Source organism: Pocillopora verrucosa, chromosome 9 (assembly GCF_036669915.1).
Source record: "Pocillopora verrucosa isolate sample1 chromosome 9, ASM3666991v2, whole genome shotgun sequence".
NCBI lineage: Eukaryota > Metazoa > Cnidaria > Anthozoa > Scleractinia > Pocilloporidae > Pocillopora > Pocillopora verrucosa.
This window is the reverse complement of record NC_089320.1, coordinates 16,507,293-16,529,775: the sequence shown is the minus strand read 5'-3', so window position 1 is coordinate 16,529,775 and position 22,483 is coordinate 16,507,293. Positions and strand designations below refer to the sequence as shown.

The 22,483-nt window shown below is 39.0% G+C and overlaps 3 protein-coding genes across 3 annotated transcripts; 2 read left to right on the top strand and 1 right to left on the bottom strand.

Annotated features, from left to right (window-relative positions):
- Nucleotides 1–496: 496 nt before the first annotated feature.
- Nucleotides 497–8,414, bottom strand: LOC131779375 (solute carrier organic anion transporter family member 4A1-like). The gene is made up of 10 exons (XM_066172265.1): nucleotides 8,323–8,414; nucleotides 6,897–7,095; nucleotides 6,473–6,664; nucleotides 5,518–5,882; nucleotides 4,811–5,213; nucleotides 3,964–4,141; nucleotides 3,485–3,626; nucleotides 2,753–2,931; nucleotides 1,659–1,873; nucleotides 497–1,085 (listed from the first exon to the last, which is right to left on the bottom strand). The coding sequence occupies exons 2-10, from the start codon at nucleotides 7,093–7,095 to the stop codon at nucleotides 928–930; spliced, it is 2,031 nt and encodes a 676-aa protein (XP_066028362.1). The 5' UTR covers nucleotides 8,323–8,414; the 3' UTR covers nucleotides 497–927.
- A 4,035-nt stretch (nucleotides 8,415–12,449) lies between these two features.
- LOC131780264 (homeobox protein pnx-like) lies at nucleotides 12,450–14,502 on the top strand. The gene is made up of 3 exons (XM_059096888.1): nucleotides 12,450–12,636; nucleotides 13,333–13,508; nucleotides 14,305–14,502. Exons 1-3 carry the CDS (start codon nucleotides 12,450–12,452, stop codon nucleotides 14,500–14,502), a joined length of 561 nt encoding a protein of 186 aa, XP_058952871.1.
- Nucleotides 14,503–20,430: 5,928 nt separating this feature from the next.
- LOC131780253 (homeobox protein Hox-C4a-like) lies at nucleotides 20,431–22,073 on the top strand. Its single transcript, XM_059096878.2, has 3 exons — nucleotides 20,431–20,590; nucleotides 21,649–21,839; nucleotides 21,924–22,073. Exons 1-3 carry the CDS (start codon nucleotides 20,431–20,433, stop codon nucleotides 22,071–22,073), a joined length of 501 nt encoding a protein of 166 aa, XP_058952861.2.
- Nucleotides 22,074–22,483: the final 410 nt, after the last annotated feature.

Below are 22,483 nucleotides of genomic sequence, written 5' to 3'. Positions count from 1 at the left end.
AGTATGACTCTTTTTTAGTAGGTACAAGTTTTCCATTAAACTCTTGTTTAGCTACATGGAGTGTTGTTAGCTGGAAGCATACATGATGAAGAGGGTACAAAGTTTTATTTGTTTTATCTCTAACAAACTGGGAAGTCCATCCCTACAAACTGGAACCACAGAAACTTGGCAATCAAATTTACTTATAATTGAAGCCTATTGTTCATGCATGAACATCACATCGTCCAACTTCAGAATCAGAAGTGACAATGCAATGATTTCAGTGCAAAAAGGTACTTTTACAAAATAGCATGTTTTTCCAGCTGGCTCTGTTCATTTACTCAGAAATGCTGCTGCTGTTGAAATCAATTATAGATCTATTAAATATACCCTGAGACAAAAGGTGTCTGGAGCAAAACCAAGCTAAGTTCACCAGCTTGTAGCTTAAAAATTGCTTGTTTGTTTGAGTTTTTTTAATAACGATAAATGTATAAGTAAGTGTTTAAAGAGAACAGTATTATTGTAATGAGTTTATTGATTAAAAATTATTTCCGAAGCAAGCCAATTACTTTTAACACAGTCTTTAACACCATTGTTTTGACATCCGTTTAACCTGTGCACAGTGAGAAAAACCCTCCCCTTTAACAGATCTTTTCGTACGATTTTCATCGATTGTAAACGAACGCTATCAATCCGGAGTTTTGAAACAAGAATTCGCGCCAGCGCAATAACAAAATGTAACAACACTGCTAAGCGCATTTCTAGAGCCAGACTAACCGCGCCTTTATGCGGTATTTCAATACATGAAAAGACCCTGGGGACGAGTTTGGAATGCATGGTTACTTCGACAGTAGAAAACACGGGCTGCCATAGCCTTGTCGGGGATATAGTCAACTAATAGTTGCTCTTCAAGGTTCAGTGTTTGTGTTTTGGCCTTTGAAGGGTTGATCATATGGTGGATTCAAATTGTGCGTCATCGTTATCGTTGTGATCAAGTTTCTCGCGATCATTCGTGGATATTTCCTGTCTATCTCTTTGATCTTCCTCTTCTTGAATGGTCGCCTTGCAAAACCAGAACGACAAGAAATAGAAAATAAAGGCGGTTCCTGAAAGACAGAACATGAAGACAAACTATAACATGACACATAACAACAGCGAGAAACACTTTTTGGTGAGAGATGTAAATTAGACTGCAACATCTCAAAAGTATTGCCATTATTAAATGTGCGGAAAAGTTTTGGTCTCTTAGACTACGACACCTAGTCTGCTTCTCTTGTATGTCAGGCAGACATAATGGATATAACTTATCTTAAATGTAACTTAAGTGCGGCTTGGTCTGAAGGATCACCGTGAGCGCTCAGAGAGTCTCGCAAATTTAAGCAAATCTAACGTTCTTAAACACGAGAGGTCTATAACTGTCTAGACTTATCCGGTTTGCGTAGCATGAAGCGCTAAGGAGTGCCTCTCCTTAGGGAAGGGATGCTAATCAATCGCAGTTTTCCTCTCAACATTCCTGATGCTTTCCGTCGGTTTTCTCTCACAGTTCCCGTTAACTATTCATACTCCTTTGTGGAGAGGGGTACCAAGAATATAACACAGACCCGGACGGGGTCCTTACACAGAGGCTAGTATGCTAACCGTTAAGATAACGCGTCTTTAGACAGACATACGAAGCTAACCTGTGAAGCTTAAACCCGCGTATCCAAGCCTGTCAGTCAGCTTGTCAATCTCGTAAAATTGACAGTTGCCTCTATTTCCGCAGCTCTCTCCCCATTGGACACACGTTCCATCGAAAATAGCGCCGAAAAGAATCGGTCCCGGTAAGAATCCGAGACAGCGCTGGATTATAAACTGGAAACCGAGTGCGTATGCTCTCTGGTTGTAAGGGACACACCTAGAATGGAATAGTCCCGTATTTAGGTCGAGTTTGCCGTACATGAGTTAAAACTGTCGAAACAACGAGGAGGTATCTTAATTTGTAAAGTTTCTGTAACAACCCTCGTTTTGACAGTCGTGTAAATATTGTCATCCGTATCCGATCAAGGTTTCGTCAGAATTGGTAGAGTACGTGGGAATTAATAATTTTGAATGATTATTTCTGGATAAATAAGTTGAAAGAAGAATTTTATGGTTATTAAGAACTTAAACTTGAAAGTGTGCTTCCATTCCTTAGTTCTCAAGCAGAGGTTCGTTTGTTGTCGACAGTTAATGCTTCTTAATGTCAAATAAATTCCTACTGTTCATTTAAGTTTTTAATACATACCCGACTAACAATTATACACAAAAAGTGTCGAAAGCAGTCTAGGATTGCATTCATGTGGATTTCTTCTAATAAGAACTCAGTTCGAGTTTCATACTTTCATCTGTAAGTTTGATTTGATTGTTTGCTTCTTTTAGTTTATTTTTTTTCACGAAAAACGTGTTTGTAGTTTCGTGCTCGTCCCTAAATCTAAGAGTCTTTCATAGAACAGTTTTCTACGGAGTATCGAAAGTAATCCGGTATTCCAGTAGTTCTGCTTCACTTCGCTCTATAATTGGTCCAGAAAACTCGTCCCATCCTCCCAACCAATCAGATGCAACACTTAAACCAATCACGACTTGGTCGCCCCCTTTTTCCCGCGCTTAAGGCGTTTGGGTTGTTTTTACTTTGAGACCTCAATGGCTCTTAAAGATATTTTCCTTTCTCGTAATTGGTCGTTCTGATTACTTTGGTTTTTGGTTTTACGACAATCAATCGTAAAGTGAATGTTCCATGTGTTCTTGGGTGACTCACCTTAGCACAACTGTCTTGTTCGCTACAGCCGTGATAAATACTGAAAACAACACCACGATAAGGAAGACAACAAATGCAATGTAGGTCATACAGCCGGACGTCTTTCCACAGTAGCCCTTAACAGCTGAACCTAAGCTTGAATTGCTTTGTGGTTGAATACAACTACAGTTTGTAAAAGTCTAAGGAATGAGAAAAGAAAAATTCAGTCATATGCCATGATATTATATTCACACTTAGACTTAAAACTTTGGTTCCGCAACATATACAACACCTTCACATCCTGGTCAGAATTTCAAAAGGCCCGCATACATCGATTATTTGGTGAAAACACTTTATTAAATCAAGGCTTTGGTTTTGGTTTACCTCGCTCTGTGATTGGTCGAGAGAACTCGCACCGCCATCTCAACGAATCAGATGCAAAAATAACGCTAATCTACTCTTGGCTCTTGGGCACTCGCGTTTTCCTGTGTTTCCGGTAGATTGCTTAAATTTACTTGGGTCCTTATTGGCTGATGATGTCAACTTGAGCTTGGCATTTGCGAAAACTTTCCTGATGATTTAATACCTCCTCTCGCGGTAAAATTAATCGTCTCGCAAGAGTGTTGATAAGAAAAAAACCTGAATCCTGGCTTCAGAATTTTCTCTTTGTCCCTCGCTCATGACAACTGAAAAACATATCTTTATTATCCGAAAGAAGAGTGTAAAATTCATCATCTTTCTTGATTCATGTACCTCATTCTTCATATTTTTACATCCAGCAAGACAGGGTGAGAAATACGCAAGGTTGTCTTCTCCACAAACAGGATTGATGGTAGCTAGTGAGCAGCTACAGTTCAGATTGCATGCCACCTGCACTCCATTCAATCCAGTAGCACTAAAATAAGATTCAGAAAATAAGAAAATATACAGACAGAATTTTAAATTTTTCCTTTCAATGCAGTCTGGCTGAAGTCCCCCGCAAAGTATTGAAAAGTGCATTAAAGCATACTCAAATGGGAAATGCGGTATTTAATTGCATCGTTATCATTACCATCGTTATCTACATAACTTGTTCCTAAAGTAAATTTACCCATGATAAACGGTTATCTAACATCCCCTCCTAGAGGAATAGTGATAGTTGTTTCTTCGTTCCGTAGGAACCGGAATAAACTGTAGCACAAAAGGGTCATTTGGTTGGTAAGACTTGTACCTTCTTTTTGATATTATCTAACCTGTTTTTATAAGGAGTTGTTATTCCTGCTACATCCGGTACACCACATCCAGGAATGAACCACGCAGAGCTTCCTATGACAGTAAACATTGAGGCGATAACTAAGAATCTTGCAGCCATTTTTAAAGACGTCTTCAGGTCAAATCGTCTGACGAGTACTCCACCCAAAAGCACACCACCTAAAAAATAATAATAATAAACATAATAATTGTGTCATATACGTCTGCGTATGCACGTATGCGTGGTCTAGGAGAAATTGGGACCTCGATTGGTTTTAATCTTGGACTAATTAATTGCGAGGATGGTGGGTGTTTTCCGAGAAGCTAATGAAAACCGACACAAACTCGGATCGGATAGTTTTTCGACGCTTAATCAGCTATTTACCGAATAGTCTATGAAAAATCTGACGTTATAGAGGATATCACATGGCCGCGCGGGGATATGAATTTTATCTTCGAGTGCTGAAAGTATCGCATTTTCGAAACAACAAAATAATGCGATTAAAGTGGTCACCTATCGCAAAATACCTGTCACAAAAATGTTATGAAACTCGGATATAATTTGGCAGCTCATCGAGAAAGTCACCGGTAACTGTACCGTCTTCTCACCTCGAAGCCATTTTGTGAATGAAATTTCAAAAGAACCGGCCGCGCGCCTGAGCGGGAAATTCTCTTGTAATTAGCTAATCATGTTAGTAGCCATGGTGACACCAATATCCTCACACGTGAAAGATAAAAATAGTATCTTCACTGCGCGCGATGAAGATATGATTTTTTAGTAAAAGGAATTCGAAAAATCCTGGTATTTCATCAGTATCTATTAAATAAAATGTTCTCTTGCATACTTACCCACCGTGCCTGGCACAAGAATTACCCCAATGATCACTCCTGAAAAGAAAGCGCTGAGCCCAAACTTCAACTGAAGAATTTTTGCAATGAAAGACGCTATTCCGGCGCCAAATAGTGCACCGGATGTTATGGCTAGCGTGTTAAAAATAAAAACAGGTGACTTGATCAGCTGCACTGTGGCTGGCAAGAGGTCCTTCAGTTTTCCTTTGATTCTCTCGTCTTCCTTCGGCACATAGCCCTCTTTAAGAGCCTGTTCGCGAATACGTCTGGCCCCAGGTAACTCTCTAGGGAACCCAAGAATTAGGCCTGAGATAACGACAAGAATAGAGCCCCCAGCCAGGTACCCCAGCCACCACGCTCCTATCCATTGGGGATCCTCTGGGGTGAGATTTAATCCTTCTGGCTGTCGGGTAAGAAAAGACTTGTTAAGTTTGATCATAAATGAACACTATATCAGATATCTTCTCAATAGAACGAAAAGAAAGTTATGTTTTAACCCGTAGCTTTTGAAACACCTGGTATAAAGGAAAAGGGTAATCGTAGTTTATTTATTATTGAGAAAGGACAAGTAAAAAAGGTATCGTTGGCCGACCAGTAATTTCCCAGGAAGTGGAATAGTAGACCCTCCTTAAGTTGCCTTACGCTGATTACAAGAGACGAACCCTTTATCTAGCTTGGTCAGACAGGAAATAACTGATTTTACATGCCTGTGTGATGTCAATGTAAATGTTCAGCAGTGATCCACCCAAGACGAAACCTAACCCAGGCCCCAACAAAGTCATAGAGAAAAAGACCGCGAGATACACTGGTGACGACTTTGGGTGTACGTTCTCATCAAGATAAGCAGGTCCCAGGGTGAACAGCGATGTTGCCCCTGCGCCCATGAGCAATTGAGCCACGAAAAAGATGAAGATGTAGTACCACTGACCACCATAGTCAGCGAAGCAAAATTCTGAGGTGTCATTTCCGCTCAACCGGCAAACGTCGCCGTCGATGAGTCCTCCGGTTGAAGCCAGAGGCTCGTATCGTCCAACAAGGCCTTGTGGAAGGACGAATAATAAGCACCCTATACCTGTGGTATCAAAAATACTTCTCAGTGTATAGATGCTTTACTTGTAAAAGTCATTTTTAACATGAAAGATTTTTCAAAATTGTCATTCACAATTCGTACATATCTTCTCCGTCCTAAATAATCACTGTAGTCTTGTTAAGTTTGTCTTAAAAAGTAAACCAATAAAATTTTAGGGTTTCTGTCCTTCCGATAACATTTTTCTGTATCTTAGACGCAACTCAAATTCTTACAGTCTATTTCCTTTAATACTTTTCATTCCAACTATTTCCTCTTATTTGCTCTTCTATCTGCAAGCTCTAATTTGATTACTAAGGTAATGCATAAGACCCGCTCAAGAGGGCGTGACAAATTGCACGTACATCAAGTCCAAGCTGAAACTTGGTGCGTTGCTTTTATAGAGACAGATCGTAAAAAAGGAGATTTTGAGGACTTACAATGTTCGCACGTTTTTATTGCGAGGAGAAGTAACAAGATATCCTATGTGCTCCAATCGTGTCTTTGCCTCCACTAAAAGGACCTTAAACTATATATATGCTTGTCAACTTGAGAATATCAGTGCAGTGCATACTGCATAAAATTCTCTGCTTTACCTGTAATAATGGAGCCGTATCCAAGCCACTTTATCTTATTCCCATATGTTCCGTAAAAGCTAACGAGCGCAGTTAATAAGATTCCTGCGATGTCATTGGATGCTGCAACGAATCCCACCTCAGCGCTTGTGAGCTGAAATCTCTTCTCTAAAGTCAACAGAAACAGATTGGTGAAGCCATTCACTGTCATACCTACAAAGAAAGTAGGGAAACGATAATGAGGCAACGCACTGTCCTTTACAATGACACCTTCTACCCAAGAATCTAAGATTGCAATTCGATTATGGCAGTAACAATTTAAACTTACTCTCCAATTTCATATAATTTCTAGCGGTTCTAGCCCATTAGGCCCACAAGGACCTAATCCTATGGGAGAACTCAACAAAGATAGATGCAACAGTTCGAGCAAGTTATCCGCCCTTACCTTGAATAAAAGAGAAAAACGCAATAGCAACGACAAAACATTTGGCGCTCAAAAGGAACTGTAAACACTGTGGCTTGAAGCTCCCCCAGCCGTAACGAAAGTCTTCCTCTTCTGCATCCTGCTCAGCGTCGACGTCAACTTGTAATGGGGTCTCCTCAGTGTTATCGTCATCATTCACCTTGCCGTTCGCTTCACTCATCTTTAAGAAGATAGGTAAAAGAAAAACGTCACCAAAAGTTTAGGATCCGCTGTAAAGAGTGCTCCCTTAATGCCTTCAGGTTAGGCGGAGAAGTCTGTTTAAAACCTCAAGTATGCTCTGATATTTGATTGGAAGTTTTAAAGTTCTTGTCGTTGCTTGTTTGATGGAATAAAGGAATTTACTGGTTGGTTACGTAACCAGATCAGGGTAAAATCACAGTGCGTGACTGACGTCATGTAGTATTAACTGTATGTGCTTTCTTTGTCCATAATTGTAGCTCTCGTACACCTACAAAACATTCTTTTGTTCTGGCGACAGGCATAATTTTGTTGCGGCAAAGGACAAAGAGACTGGAAAATGTGTTTCAGTTCGCGTAACAAGCGGGGAATATTTGGAAAAAAGAAATTCGAAATGCTTCAAAGAGTACATCTGACCCTCCTACTAACACGTCCGACGCTCATGAAGTAATCTTTAAATGCCAAAGGATTTTACACCAAGCGATCACGTAACCTAAAAATAATATAAATATCTGCGATTTGAGGGCACCTGCTGTTCTGTCACGCAATCAAATCAAGAAAACCTCCAGGGAAAGGGAGAGGCTGTGAAAAGGGAGTGAACGAACATGACATGATTCTAATATTCGTTGACTTGCGTTACACTAAAAATGTCTTAGTCAGCGTCACACTATTTCGTAATCACCTCAAAACTAAACAAAGAACTAAAAACAACAGTAATCAGATTGTTCTTCGAAGCAGCTGGTCGTGCGGCAGAATTAGCTTTATCATACCTCTAAAGTAGTCATGACGGATGACATCTCTGCACGTTGGTGCAAATTACATCATTTTCACGGTGAATTAATGTTAAAATAAATTTCGTGCGCTTTGGAATAATGATTAATCGGCCCTTTGTTTACAACCGGTACTATTCAGCTATGCGTGTGAAATCAGCGAGTCTGAGGTAACGTGCCCAGGCAGGTCACAGACAATTTGCTCTAAATCGAGAGCAAGTAAAATTTCAGACAACGAAAATTTGTCAAACGACTGTTAAGTACGTGTGCAATATTTCAGTATAACCAAAATATCAAGTCGTGTTCGAGAATCATCAATCCAAAATTGCGTTTGACGAAAACAAGTATTGAACCAGCATATCTGTCAAAAGCTTGAAGACTTTCGTAAGTCGCTCAGGACTTTGTTTGGTGCTCGAAAGCGAAGCAGCCTTTCATCTTACCTTGGATCGCTCTTCCTTTTTAAATAACACAGTCACCTCAACAGGACAACCGATAGATATAAACTGACAAGGTCGACAATATTCAATCAACGCTCTGCCAATGAACCGTAACGACCCTCTATTAATTGCTTGCCGCACTCCTCTCTCCCGCGGGTGCACACAGCTCCACTAAGGAGCCGAGATGGAACAGAGATCGGGCAACGTGAAAAATAGGCAGTCTGGGACTGCATGTGGCTACCTATAGCATTGAAGTGAAGAAATACAGGTTGTATGATAACGCTAGAAGGTAGTGTACATAATAAACCACTGATTCGATAGATTACAATCCGAAGTTCTCGTCAAAGATAGCCACTCGTAAAGGCAAGAATTGAGGGTTCCCTTGTCGAAGGGAGAAAGAAGGGAAGGGGGAGGGGGAGGAGGGGGTTACTGAGGCACACACACTAATTAGGCCAGCCGTGTACGCACGAGTTTTCGAATCCTCAACGTTTCATTAAGCATCTTACCTCTCCGCCCACTGACAGTTGACTGGGGTGTGATTATTGGCAGTACACGGCCCAAAGTCGAAACGATCTGTTTGTAGATGCTTGATTTGACTTCATTAGTTCGATATTCCACAATCTTTATGCGTAATAAGTGGTTGTTACCTGTTGATAACAAGTGAAATTATCAGACTAAAGCGGCACACTTGATACCTTCCTTTCGTCCCCTCCCCCCTCCCGTGGGGAAGAACTTCGTTAGGTCAGGGGTAGAGTAGTACTCATTTCCGATTAAATAATAGAATAATAAATAATGATATGACTATGAAATAAAGAACAAATCGAATAAACAAAATAAGCCGTCAACAACAACAACAACAACAATAACAAGTATTACATTAGCGATGGTAATACTGAAAATATTTTTTATGATACTGATAATAATGATAATCAGAACTAGCTAATTTGGCAGCCATTTACGAATGTTTTGCGGTGGAGCGCGATATTCAGTTGTTTTTGTTCTTTTTTTCCAATAGACTTCAAACAGTACTACTGATTACCGTTGCCATATACGGTAAAAAGATCGTCTGTTTGTTATCATGTGTCTATTCTCTTAACGACGTTTGAAACATTGAATTACATTCGGCCTCATCGACGGGAATATAATTCCGAGGTTGCGTCTCGCTCACTAAGAAAAGTCGACCGATGTTCCTAGTATTTTTTGCACGCACACTTTCCATGATCATCTGTCCTTTGGTTGAAAAGTTGTTCTCCATTGCTTTGGAAATTGGTGAACGGCGATTTACATCTTCTGTACTTCAAAAACAAAACGCGAGGGTATTCACGCCGGTGAAAATTAACTCAATCTTGACGTAATTGTCTTGTTTTTTCCAACCCTACCTTAATAGGTCAATTGACGTCATTCAAGTTCGGCCCTGAAAACATGAAAGAGTTACAGTCCACAGGCAAACAAACACTCAGGAAAAAAATTTAAATCTGGATGTTTGTCAAGTCTTTGAATCATTTAATCGGCCCTGATCTTGTGTTGTTTACAAAAAGGCTCGCTGGTAGTCTCCCCTCGGCCACAAGCTTCTGCGAGTCTCTCTTTAAAGTCTCTTGAGTATGTATCCTCGTAGTCGGTATTTTCTTGTCCCTAAAAGAAAAGCTAACATCCTAAGCTGCCATTTCTTGCCACCGGTTCCTGAAAAGACCAACTTGGCCGGTACACGTCCTCACAACAGTCAGAACCAACGTAAGGTTTGTCATTTTTTTCATAAATACTTGATTATCTTGGAACCGACATGGTCAGTCTGAATCTCAAAATTCTTGAAAATACATTTTTGTTTTGGCTAACATTTGATAAACTGTTTCTTTAGCAGTTGTGAGCCCCTTGCAGGGTATATCAAGGCTGCTGGCGAGCAGAACACCAACGTGGGAACAAACAATAGAAGAACCAAAAATAAGTGAACAACACCAACAACTACATGAAATATGAACCAACAATAGGTGAACCAACATTAACAGTAGAAGAACCAACAATAGGTGAACCAAGCTCACTACTTCCCTGTTGGTCAAATTGGAGGAGACATTCAGCCAATCATGTTACATTTATGCAAAGAAATCATTATCTTATCAACTGAATCTGCCTGAAGAGAGTGCTAAGGTAGAAAATGGCGGATCCAGTGAGAGGGTTTGGGAATTGGAGGGGGGTGGGAGTCGAACGCCCTCCTCCCTCGATCAGGCTTGTTGGTTTGATTGATACTCGTATGACACGAAACTTCATGCAATGACAGAATCACATATACAGCTCAATGACTATTGATTCAGTATTATTATCGAAACACAAATGATTTTCCGCGAAAAAGACAGTTCTGCTTTATCTGAATTAAAGTTTAAAGACGGTCTACTATAAAACATTCTTGGATCCGCCCTTGACATAACGAAAGAAGTCCGACTCACGTCTATAAGAATTTTTCTGAATTCAAATCGACGCTGAAAGGCCCCATTGAGGTAGGAGTCAACTGACTTCACATTTTCCATGGATAGTTTACATCTCTTTCAGGAAGTAATGTTACTGAATCGGTATATGCAAAATTATTAAATGGTCTTAAATTAAACTTAACATTTGTGCTATTTTATTTTCAGAACTGGCTCAATAATACAAGAGTAAAGTGGCGTAAGGAAGAAAGAACACCGCCGTTCAATGCATCTCGGTTGTCTGGTCACAGTTTTATTTCCATGTGGTCGGCACTTTAGTTACGTGCCATATACAAATGTTATGTTGATGATAACTTATGAACCTGTAGATATTACCAGCCAAGAAATCTCATAATTTGATCGTTTAGATATAAAAATAAATAAAAAATGAATAAATCATTTCGGTTAGTACCAATATTTTATTGATCCAGAGGCAGGTTATCCTTTTCCGAAGAAGAAAAATTCAATTCATAGTAAGAAAATGGTGCCTCTCATGAATAGATTGCATTGCAATGACTCAAATACATGTTTTGATTTGTATTAGTTCTCTGATCTCCTCGGCAGGGAAAATGATACGATTTAGGGGCAAAAAAATCGTAATTAAATCGCTCTGTTGATAGCAAATCAGATTGCAAAGACCAACACTGATTTCAAAATGGAAATGATAAATCGCTTAAAGACGAGCGTAGCGTAGCGTTGTTCGGAAATATGGGAAAGTTCAACGGAATCATAAACGCGTCTGGCTTGATCTTAAGGACAAGAAATCTGCTGCAATAAGAAAGCTGAAACATGATGCACTTTAAGCTTGATGTTTGACAAAACATCTTGAAAATCCTGTTTTTTCGGCAACCTTCTTTTCGTTTGGAAAAGTTTCTGGTGTTCATATGATCAAAGCATACGAGAGACGGTTCGTGTAATTGTTAGTCTTGTACCCAGAGCTTCTAATGCCAAGCGGTAGTTAAACAGTAGAATCTGGGTATGAGATTGGTCCATGCATGTGTTATTTTGAAGTATAATTTAAGGTGTATATGCAATAAGGGCCACTAAGAAAATTAGAGAACTTTAGATGGTATTTCTACTTTCTACCATAATTTTATGGCGTCATTAATTAGGGAGATGAAACGCGAGAACTTGGCACTCAGCGGGCTGATTTCCCGTTTTCAGGTGCCATTCTACTTTGTTAACACCAATCAAAGTGGCCATACTACCCCTGCCTAGGTCTCCTAATTTTTCTTAAATCGTTAAAACTAGTGACGGGGTAGATACGAGAGCCATTACGGACTTTAGGCAGGCAAAAAAACGTCATCTTGGAAATAGAGCTCGTACATTGCTGCGCAAACAGATGATGGTCCCATGTTCGAACGAACGAAACATAGATTGATGTCAACTCACTTTAAGACGATTGGTTAATATTTTAAGGCGTGGCTTTAAGACGTTATCACCTCTCTTCCCTTACGTGTGCCATATACCAGCTAGGATGTCAAGGTCAGGGCTGATGTCATGCAAGTCTTTAACGCGTTAATTGGAAGAGCGCTTTAGTGACGTCATTCCCATTTGTTTTTCACTAAAATAGACGTTAATATACATGATTGGCAGAGAGGAGTTGAAGAGTAGAAAAAGATTGGTTAAATGAAGCGTTAAAACTTAGTTAATGCAGACTCAGCCAGAATTAACATGGCCTTTTATCACGTCTATCAAAGTGGTGCTGGTTCGACCGGTTCTTCTCGAATCATGGATGAGCCATCAGCTTGCCCTGGATGTCTGTACGCCGAACCCGTGACGATTTCTGTTGCCCAAAATGTCACTGATCACAGTTTCCCAAAAGAGATACGCACCGTTATTCGAGTGAACCCAACAAAAGGTTGGTCAAAAATAATATTAAGTGATGTAGCCCGCTGTAATCGTGCATTCATAGCATGGAAAATAGCTTTCGAACTTATACCGAAATGGTAAATCTTCGATTAGGAGAGAGAAGACGAGACTATTCGCGTTTCCGAAATACATGGATAGTCATACAGAATTTTTGTTTAATTTTACCGACGACGAAGGAGGTAAGTGGAAAAAAAAAATGAAAAAAAGAGCAGTTGAATAAGGCTTTTAAAATTCTTAATTTTCTGAAAAAAATCAGATCCTTGATAGATAAAGTTACGAGAAGAACCATACCCATTTCTTAAAAAATGAATAGTTTTCCCTAATTTTTCAAAAGAAGGAAATAATAAAAAGACAAAAAATATATATCATCCACGCGGCCCAAATTATGAATTCCTATCCCTTTTTTACTTCCAAAGTTCTAATCCTGAACGCTTACCAACTTGCAACGTTTCAACTGGATTTCTGCAAATGAAGAGAAAGAATCGACTTGGTAACGTTTGGACACCACATCCATAAGATCATTAGTAGCTTTTTTATGTTCCTGTTGCCAGGGCATGTTAAATGAACTTGTCGGCTGCCAGTACAAATAAAATCGCCAAGCAGCCGACGGGTATTTTCCCGTCAATTTGTCTAAACATTTCTAGAATGGCATCATCATAATTTGTTTTTCTTTTCTCGCATTCAGAGCCTCAAAAAAAGAGGGAAGGGCCAGTAAAAGAACCAGTCAAATGTACAAGAGTTCAATTCACTGTTTATCAAAGATGTGTGTTGGAGAGGACATTTTCTCTGTCACAGTATATTTCAGCTCAGAAACGCCTAGCATTATCTCAAGAACTGGGAATTTCATGTGAAAAAATCCAGGTAGATCTTAGTACTAAATCATTCTGCTCTCGTTTTTAGATGGAAAAACAACACCAAAGATCACTTCTTTCATTGAATACATTATAATAGTTGAAAGATTGTCATGAAAGGAAGTAGTTTGAAGATTCTGTCCAAACTGGACAATTCTCATAGAGTGCGATTTGATGTGTAAAGTAGAATTGCCCTAATGCTTTTCAAGTAATGTGTCACGGTATTGTGCCCATGTTGTGCGTGTCATTTCTTGCTCCTCACCGATCCCAATTAAGTGATTTTCTCAAAAACCTTTTGATTTAAAAAGACATCATGCATTCAAAACATCTCCACTGTCTTCATATTAATTGAAACCATCATTGCATTTACACAGTGGGAGGGAGGGAGGGAGAGTCACTATGAGATCTTGAGAGTAATAAGGTGGAGGAGGCGCAGGTGAAAGGAAATGACGTCATTAGGGCCAATCTCAAAATTTAACCAATCCATGTTAAGGACTTGCACGACATCAGCCCTTGACCTTGGCATCCTAACTGGTGTACAGTACACGTAAAGGAAGAGAAGTGATTACGTTACATAGCCACGTCCTAGAATGTCAACCAATCATATCTTAGTGCAGGTGACCGGCCATTTCCTGCTTCGTTCGTCTAAACTTAGATTCACAATTATTTGCGCATCATCAGCTCTTAACCTTGGTTTCCAAAACACCAATTATTTTCTTTTAAATTCATTCGCGCATTCCTCCGTCCGCAGGGAAAATCAGCATCTAGGGCAATATTAATTCGAAAATCTTATATTTCTTTTTAAGACTTGGTTCAAGAACAGACGTGTAAAATGGCGGAAAGAAGAGCGGCAGACCGGTGAGGGCTTAGCTCCTGCATCCCTTAGGACTGGTCCCTACTTTACCTATTTGGGTCACGTGCCATATCCTAATAGCAAACTTATGGTGCGTGATGCACGGATGTTGCTTGGTTCTCCACAAGCCTCGTACATCAGCAAATCATAATTCATTTTTAAAAATGGCAGATGAATAATTGATATGCTTTACTTATGCCTTGAGGCAATTATGTATTTGTTTGATTTCTCCACTAATTCTTTAAAATTGACTCATCACTTTCACCGCTCTCACTGGACTTGCTCATCCACATATTTCAAACATCTTATTATATTACTGTCTTTCGAAGGTATTACGTCTTGTATTCTTGATTCCCAACACTTTTTTAACTTAAATAGAGGATATAGAAAGCCTCATTACAACCCGGAAAAAAGTATTTATAAAACTAACTGTTGTTATTTTTATCATGTTTTTTTCTCGTTGAAACTGTCTTTGTCATATTTATTACCACTTTCATTAGCATCATTATTATTACTATTATTTGTTTGTTTGAAGCATGCTAACTTTATATGTAGAATAACACTAACTTCTTAAAGCACTAAAATCTCATGCTACAATCTCATGCTACATACAAACTTTGCTAGGTTCACAAATTGTAGAATAATCAAACTAGTCACTAAAAAATGACGTCACTTGACGTCACACTCGATCCAGTTCCTAACGGAGCTCGACTGATATATGTCTGGCGAAAGCGGACCGAAGAAGAAGAAGGAGCAACGTTAAAGGAAAACGTACTATTTATGAAATTAAGGCGTTAAGGCATTGTGATTTGCATAGACTTTTTGGGCAAAAATTGCATCACAATTGAGAGGGAAGGGAAGAAAGTTTTGCAGCGTTATTATTAACAACCAGATTTGAGCATTTGATGTTTGCACGGCTAAATTGTTACAGAATTTCAGAAATATATTTTGTGCCCCCAGTCTTCTTCTTGATAAGGAAAAGGTCAACAGTTCAAAATGGACCTTTTTGCAAACTTATTTTCTCGGGAATGAGGCTAAGACTTGTGCTAACGTTAGAGCAAGCCACAAATAAGAATGTTTTATCAGGTTTATTCAGATGCTAAAGTAACTTTTTAATACTAACCTGTTCACCGATCACAGGTCTTCACCCTGATAGTTAATAACCATTATAAATCACTAATTGTTAACAGAGGGGAAAACCGATCTCTCAAGACGAAAATGTTTTTGATCGTTGTTAGCCACGAGCGGTTAATTTTATACGTCTTTTCAGTAACCAGGAATAAGTACATATTTGAATCTATCACGAATAGTTCAGTATATGTCATACTATAACTTTTGATGAAATCAAAGAGCTCAAAGTTTTAGCATCAAAATTTGTGATTATTCCAGTGTGGATGGTAATTCACTCTCAAAAAGCAAGTTATTAAGAATGTGATACTTCTGTCGGTAGAATTGGTCTAAACTCCTTTAGGCTTTGATTGACGTAGTTGTGGTGTTATATAAGCGCAACAGATCATATTTAAATGTACTTTTCCCCATATAAGCAGTGAAGTTTTTGTTATTTTATACCCCACTCATTTATTTTCCCGTGATTCTCATGGTTACGCAACGTCACGTGGTGCAAAATCATCGGACAGTTATCGCGCATTAACCCCCGTCTACGTCGATATTTGTCCTCAGATTATTTCCGTCGAAAAAAAAAGCCGAAGAAAAGAACCAGCTCAGAAAAAAATAACGAACTCGTTTTTATTGCTAAAGGCGTATTTCGAAACATGGCTCCCTTTCTTCATTTTTGAGCAGAAGCAGACTAACACCTTATTCAGACCAAAGCTAAGGCTGTTCAGTTGAAATTCGTTTCTTTAAAGAAATTGCTGAAGTATAAGTTAGTGATTACTTGAACTCTGAATGCGGGGGGGGGGGGGGGAAGGAGGGGAGGGTCTTCGTGTCGGTTGTCGCCTAGAATTTCATTACCTTGTCGGTGGTCAGGTAAAATTTTATGATCTTCATCGTTTGTCGATAAATCTCGGTTAATGATTAACAATGCAAGTTATATATACGAGTTCGTTAGTACTGGATGTTGTTCTGGAAATGAGCCCGCGCTCCGAACCCGCCTTGAAGGAAGTTTGATGACAGGAAATTCTATAATTATTTGAATGTTCAATTTAAAGTAGTTACCTCCTAAGCTAAAGTGATCTTCTTTCTGATCACAAATATCGGATGTCGGTCAGTATTCACTTTTCGCTAATCAGTAATCTTTTTGCGTCGTGTCGGTAGTCAGTTATATTTAACCCTTTTTCAGTAAGTCAGTTAACCCCTTTCGGACCCTTCTTTGCAAACTTTAGTTTTTCTTTTTGCTGTAGCTGATTTTCTTTCAGTTAAACCTGGTTTAACTGAACATGTTTTGTTGTTGTTGTGAATGGGACTTAAGAGCGTGCCCTCTCTCCAAGCGAAATCTGTTGAACGAATCAGTGGAAAAAACAGTAACCTTGACCAAATCATGGGTCTCAATAGATTCACTTATTGCATTTTTCCCGTTTCTTAACCCTTTAACTCCCAAGATCTCATTATTAATTCTCCTTACTGTCTGCCATATAGTTCTTCTGATGTTAGTTTGGAGAATTTGGTATTGGATCAACTGATAATCCTCTAAATAAGACTTTTCTTTATTTTCATCACTTGTCTGGTTGATATTGCATTGATATTGTAAGGAGAAATTCTCTCTTGGTCACTCATGGGAGTTAAAGGGTTAAGGAGTCCGACTGAACGACTTAAACTGATCATTTATTCCTACAAAAATCCCTATAGATTCTTTTCAGAGAGAAAACATCTTTCTACATCTCTCGAGGAGCTCATCGTGGAATAGTTTTTACCAACAGAATATCAACTGAGAGAAACTTATCCCCCGTACATACCCCTCTTCCAATGATAATTTTTCTAATTTTAGTGAGCGTTCCTGCGGCGCGACTAATTTGAGAACAACAGCTTATTAGTTAGTGGTTCTGTGGTGAAATCTGATGTGTAATGTTTGGCAGCTTGCGGTTTGTGGTTTGTGGCATTCACCATGATGACGTAATGACGATTAAAAAAAAAACGGGGCAAGCGTAGCAAGCAAGAGTTATGTTTTGGCCGGGTAAGTCGAGGTGGGACGCTTTGTGAACCTAATGTTTTCATTTTTGTAACAGAAAAAGAGCAGAACTTTCAAAAGAACGAAACTATTGCATTACGTCACCTTAAGAGAAAGACAAAAAAAACCAAATTTATCTGAACTCACACAGGTATTTTGTGGCCTATTTTCTCTATTGTCGAAATACCTCTAATCAAAAATCAAATGCATCGGTGCCAAGCTTACTGTTGTCTCCTTCACAGCCGTTGTCTGATCTCGTCACACAACGCCCTCTATTCCCCGTTGGAGAGAGAGCGTGTTGCGTGACGTGACCAAATAACGACTGCGTAAGAGACTACGCTTACTGCCGTTCCTCTTACAGAAAGAAAATCAAAATTATTCGTCGACACTTAGTCGCCCCAAAAATGTGATTCCACGTAATTTTACTACGAAAAGCAAACTGAAACTCTGTTGTATCTCCATTAGATCCTAAGCAGGGATATCTTGCGATCTCCGAATAGTGAAGTTACATTAAACAAGAGAAAACGAGAATATTCCAAAAAAGGGCTCCTTGATTGGTTGTTGCCTCTCTGTGAGTGAAATACGTGATAAGATGCAGGTTACTTACAAAGAATTAACACACGATGGGTTAAGTCCGAGGTAATTAAAAGGGAATTTTATCTTTAGATGAAGTCAAAACGCGGAAGAATTGCGTGGAAAGTTCACCATTAGTAGCTTTTAGTTCCATGTGAATTTTTTTTCAGTGGGGTTGGACAACGCGATCAGAGTACGTGATAAAAGGCAGGTTGTCTTGACACTTGACACGTGATGGAGCCAAGTCTTATGTGGCAACATGGAATTTGATTGGTTGAATATAATTCAAGCATGTGAAAAATTGCCTAATGTTCATGTAGTGCGGTGATTGGGTATCTTCTGATTGGAATTTTGGACGTTGTTTTCATGGTACGTGATGGAAAGTAAATTGTTTGGCGTATGCGCTGTGAGCAAAGGGGCGGAAAAACACGTTTTAACTTTAAAATAATACGAAAAGTTCAATGAGAACGTTCCATATCCCAAAAAATCTCGACTTTCATCGAAGTGGCTCTTGCGAAGGTCATTAACCATAAATGGGGTCCAAACTTCTGGTTAATGTTATTCTTTGCGCACAGTGCCAACCCCCTAATTCTATGACATCATTTGCAAGAAAACAACGCCCAAACGTTGTGATTGGTGCAGGATATTCAAATGCTGTGATATGGTTGGTGCGAAATACATATCCTTATTCAGCAAATTAATTGGTGCGAGCAACATACCACTCTACTCGCTAACAAGTTTCAGTTTTTTATCAAAAAAATTACCCAAAAAACTGAGAAAGCGTAACCTCTGAGCGCTACTCTTGAAGCCTGAGGTTATCTTCCCCTCTTCTACAAGTTGAGGTGCGTGGAAGATATTTCATCTGACGGTTTGATTAGAAGAACTGAATATCTTCCAGTGGCTGATTCAGGTAAATTACCTCCCGGGTTATCTATTAGGCGGTAATAGCACACATTTTCCAGACTACAGAAAGGGAACCGGCTCGATCTTGATGATTTCTTAATTGTAAAAAACTGTGCCGTTAGTTGCTGACCTCTAGGCTGGTGTAGCTATGTGACTTTTTATCTTGACCCCTTACCAAGAGACAGACTCATTTGAATTTGATAGAAAATTATATAGCAGATGACCGTTTACAAGTCCCTATGGTTTGATTGAATTGAAAACTAACCAATGGAGAGCTCGTCTGAGCAACAGTGAGGCGCGATTTCTCATCAATTCACCCAACTGTGCCCGAAAAATTTATAACGCTTAGTGTTTAAATGGTGTATCGAACGTAGAAATATTTTGAGAGAGATAAACTTGAAATTAATCTATAACATCCATTTATGATGTGACGTAATGTGACGTAATGTGGCAATAGCGATTGCCGGCGCTTTACAAGCAGGTGCAAAAAGAGGACCGGTTCGATCTCGTTGCCGAAACACTGATATCTAACGTTGAATTTTTGCTAAGTGACATTGACTAGCTTCACGCTAAATTCGGTTAGCTTTATGGCTTATTACTTTTATGAATTGGCGGAGAGTTGGGAGATATCTTTGTTTATATGAGCTTATGAGCTCATGTTTACATGTCGCTTGTTACATGGGCACGTACCAAGAGGGTAGTTTTATATGCTTATAAAGTTCAATTTGGCTTTTTCTTTTTCCTTTTTGCTTTTTTCTAAGTTAACGTTATGAAAAATAGGTGCACGTGTAGAGATCTTACATAAAATACACATAGCACAAAGATAATTGTTTCAGTTAGTCACTTTTCGTAATCATTTTTGATGTTAAAAAGTTACTTGAGTTCACTTATATTGTTTTTAACATTTCTTATTTTGTTCTGAAGGCAATGTAAACACCTAACAACCTACTTGAAAAACCAGAAAATTCAGAAATGTCAAGACTATTTCACTGAGTAAGATTAAAGCATCTGAATCTCAAATGGCAGGTTTAAGATTGTGTTCTCTAAGTTGAAGAGTGTCGATGTACCATGGTAAATTAAAATGAATGAAAAATGTGTTGTATTAACCCAATGAAATTATTACACGCGTAACGAGCTGTAACCATCTAACGAATGGTGCCAATCGTAAAAAAAATGGAAGAATGGACAAAAAAAATCAGAAAAACAAAACAACAAAGCGCAAATGCAAAAACAAGAGGTTGCTAGGGGTGGCTCTATGACGTTTGTTTTCTATCTAATCTGTTTTCGAAAACTCTCTTTCGAAAATTTTAGTTTAAGCTGCGTAAAATTATAAAACCCACAGAAAAACAAATAGACACAATTACAATTACGTGCGAAGAGCGCATATTTAGATTATATATTTTGAATGATCTAGGATAGGAACACAGAAAATCGAGCATTCTGGAAATAGCAAACATCACGTTATCTTGCAGCTTTGGAATGATTCATCAAAAAAACTTGAATCAGTCTGAGCGTTCCCAACCCGACTATCCCAGACCAGCGACAATTTGCTACGCCGGCCGGGAAGAAAGATGGAATCGACATACTGATAACTCGGATGAGAAGGTTTTCTTGATCGATGGTGCCATAAAGGAATCAGGTTCGTCTAATGGAATTTTTTTTCACATTGTTTAGATGATGAAGTTCGTAGGCCAAATATCAAAGGTTATGAACCCTTCAAATAATTCTGCGCCGAAATGTCTGCTTTTGTGGTTCAGTTCACTTCTTGATTTCCTTGAGCTCAGAAATAAGACATGGATTTAACCTAACGATCCAAAGATCTGCGGTTTGATCTTTGAGGGAGCAGGACTTTTTTCGGCTACCGAGATAAATTTATATAAAATCCCTCTCTATTGATTTTACTCGGTCAAAGGTTATTATAGACGTAGTCCATGAAAGATGTACCACAAAAACTAAATCATTCTCATTCTATCTCACATCTTTTATTGTGATAAAAACCACAGCCTCTCGTCTCAGTAGATTTAGTCAAAGGTCAGAACTCCACATCAGTATGAAATTATATAGTTAATGTATGTTTTAAACCATCATTGTATTTTGTATCCGCGGAGACTTTTAAACATGATGGATTGTTCTAGTTCAATAAAACGGTTGATCTCATACAAGTGAACTTGTAAAGTTTAAAAAAATTGAGAAGGAACCAAGAGAAATTGAGTTTTTAGTTTATTGTTCAGCTCTTTTAAATACTAAATTCAGTGAGGATGATTAGGTACTAGGTTGTAGTACCACGACAACATGTGACTGAAAATCAATCTCAGCTTTCTCTGACACTGTTGTTCACATATGTATCGTCATTGCATAGATCTGTTCGGACTATCATGCAGTAGTTTTTCATTTTTAATCTTTGGTTTTTTGCTACTTTCTGGCAGGACTAGGAGCTAGGAGGGAAAAAAAATAACGTGATGTGATATAGTGAGAGGCGACTGAGGCGAAGCGCAACCTGTCTAGCCCGCGTCTCGTCCCAATCTCTTCTCTTGCAATGTTTTTGCTCTCTCTCAAGAAGAAACTTGATTGCTGCTATAATTTACCCTAGATAGGTGGTAGATATCGACAAAACCCGTCCATAGCTTCTTTCCCTGTAGATGGCTTGTCGAGGTTTAAGTTTTGTGTGAATTTAATAACATTAACTTTCCTGTGCAGGTACCATACCTCAGGAAGCACTGGAACTTGCCACTAAGCCAGCAAAACTCACAGCTCGTCGAAGTCGTACTAAGTTTACTACTCATCAAAAGCGAGAGCTGGAGAAGACATTTAGCTGCTCGCCCTTCCTTTCAATGCAGAATTACCACAGGTTGACACAAGAACTGGGGATTTCTGAGAAAATCATTAAGGTATTTCTGAGTTTATATTGGCATACAAGGAAACATTGATTCAAGGCATACTGTTTAAAATTAACAAGGTTGCACATTTTTCAGACCTGGTTCAAAAACAGACGGGTCAAATGGCGCAAAGACTCGCAAAGGACTAGAACGAATACAACATCGACTTCTGGTCCCTCAAGGAATACCTGCTGTCTCCGTTTTGATCACTTGTCCTACTCAGCAAGTAATCTGGAGGATGAGTGATGCCTGAATGTCGTGTAATTCAAATAGCGCTTGTGATGCACACGAACCTGACCAATATGATTGCAGTCCATCCACAAGTGTTGTTTCAACATTTAAGCAAAAACTTCTCCCTAAACTATTTACATGCAAGATAGTATTGATAAATCTATGGCTACTTTATGCAGTGTTTGATGAGTTACCTGCTTCTGGTCAGTTCAAGACTTCGACCTTATCGAACCTAAATCACAAGTTAAGACCTTAAAACATGAGATTATTTGCCTTAGATTTTAGATCCTGACTTCTAAATTTCATACAACCCGTACGGCCCAAGTCTGCATCTTTTGAAAAACATTCCCTAAAAATCCTCGAGAGGGGGCCGTACGGGATAGCTTGAGCAGAGCCGAGAAAAGTTGTATGGCCCCGTATGATGC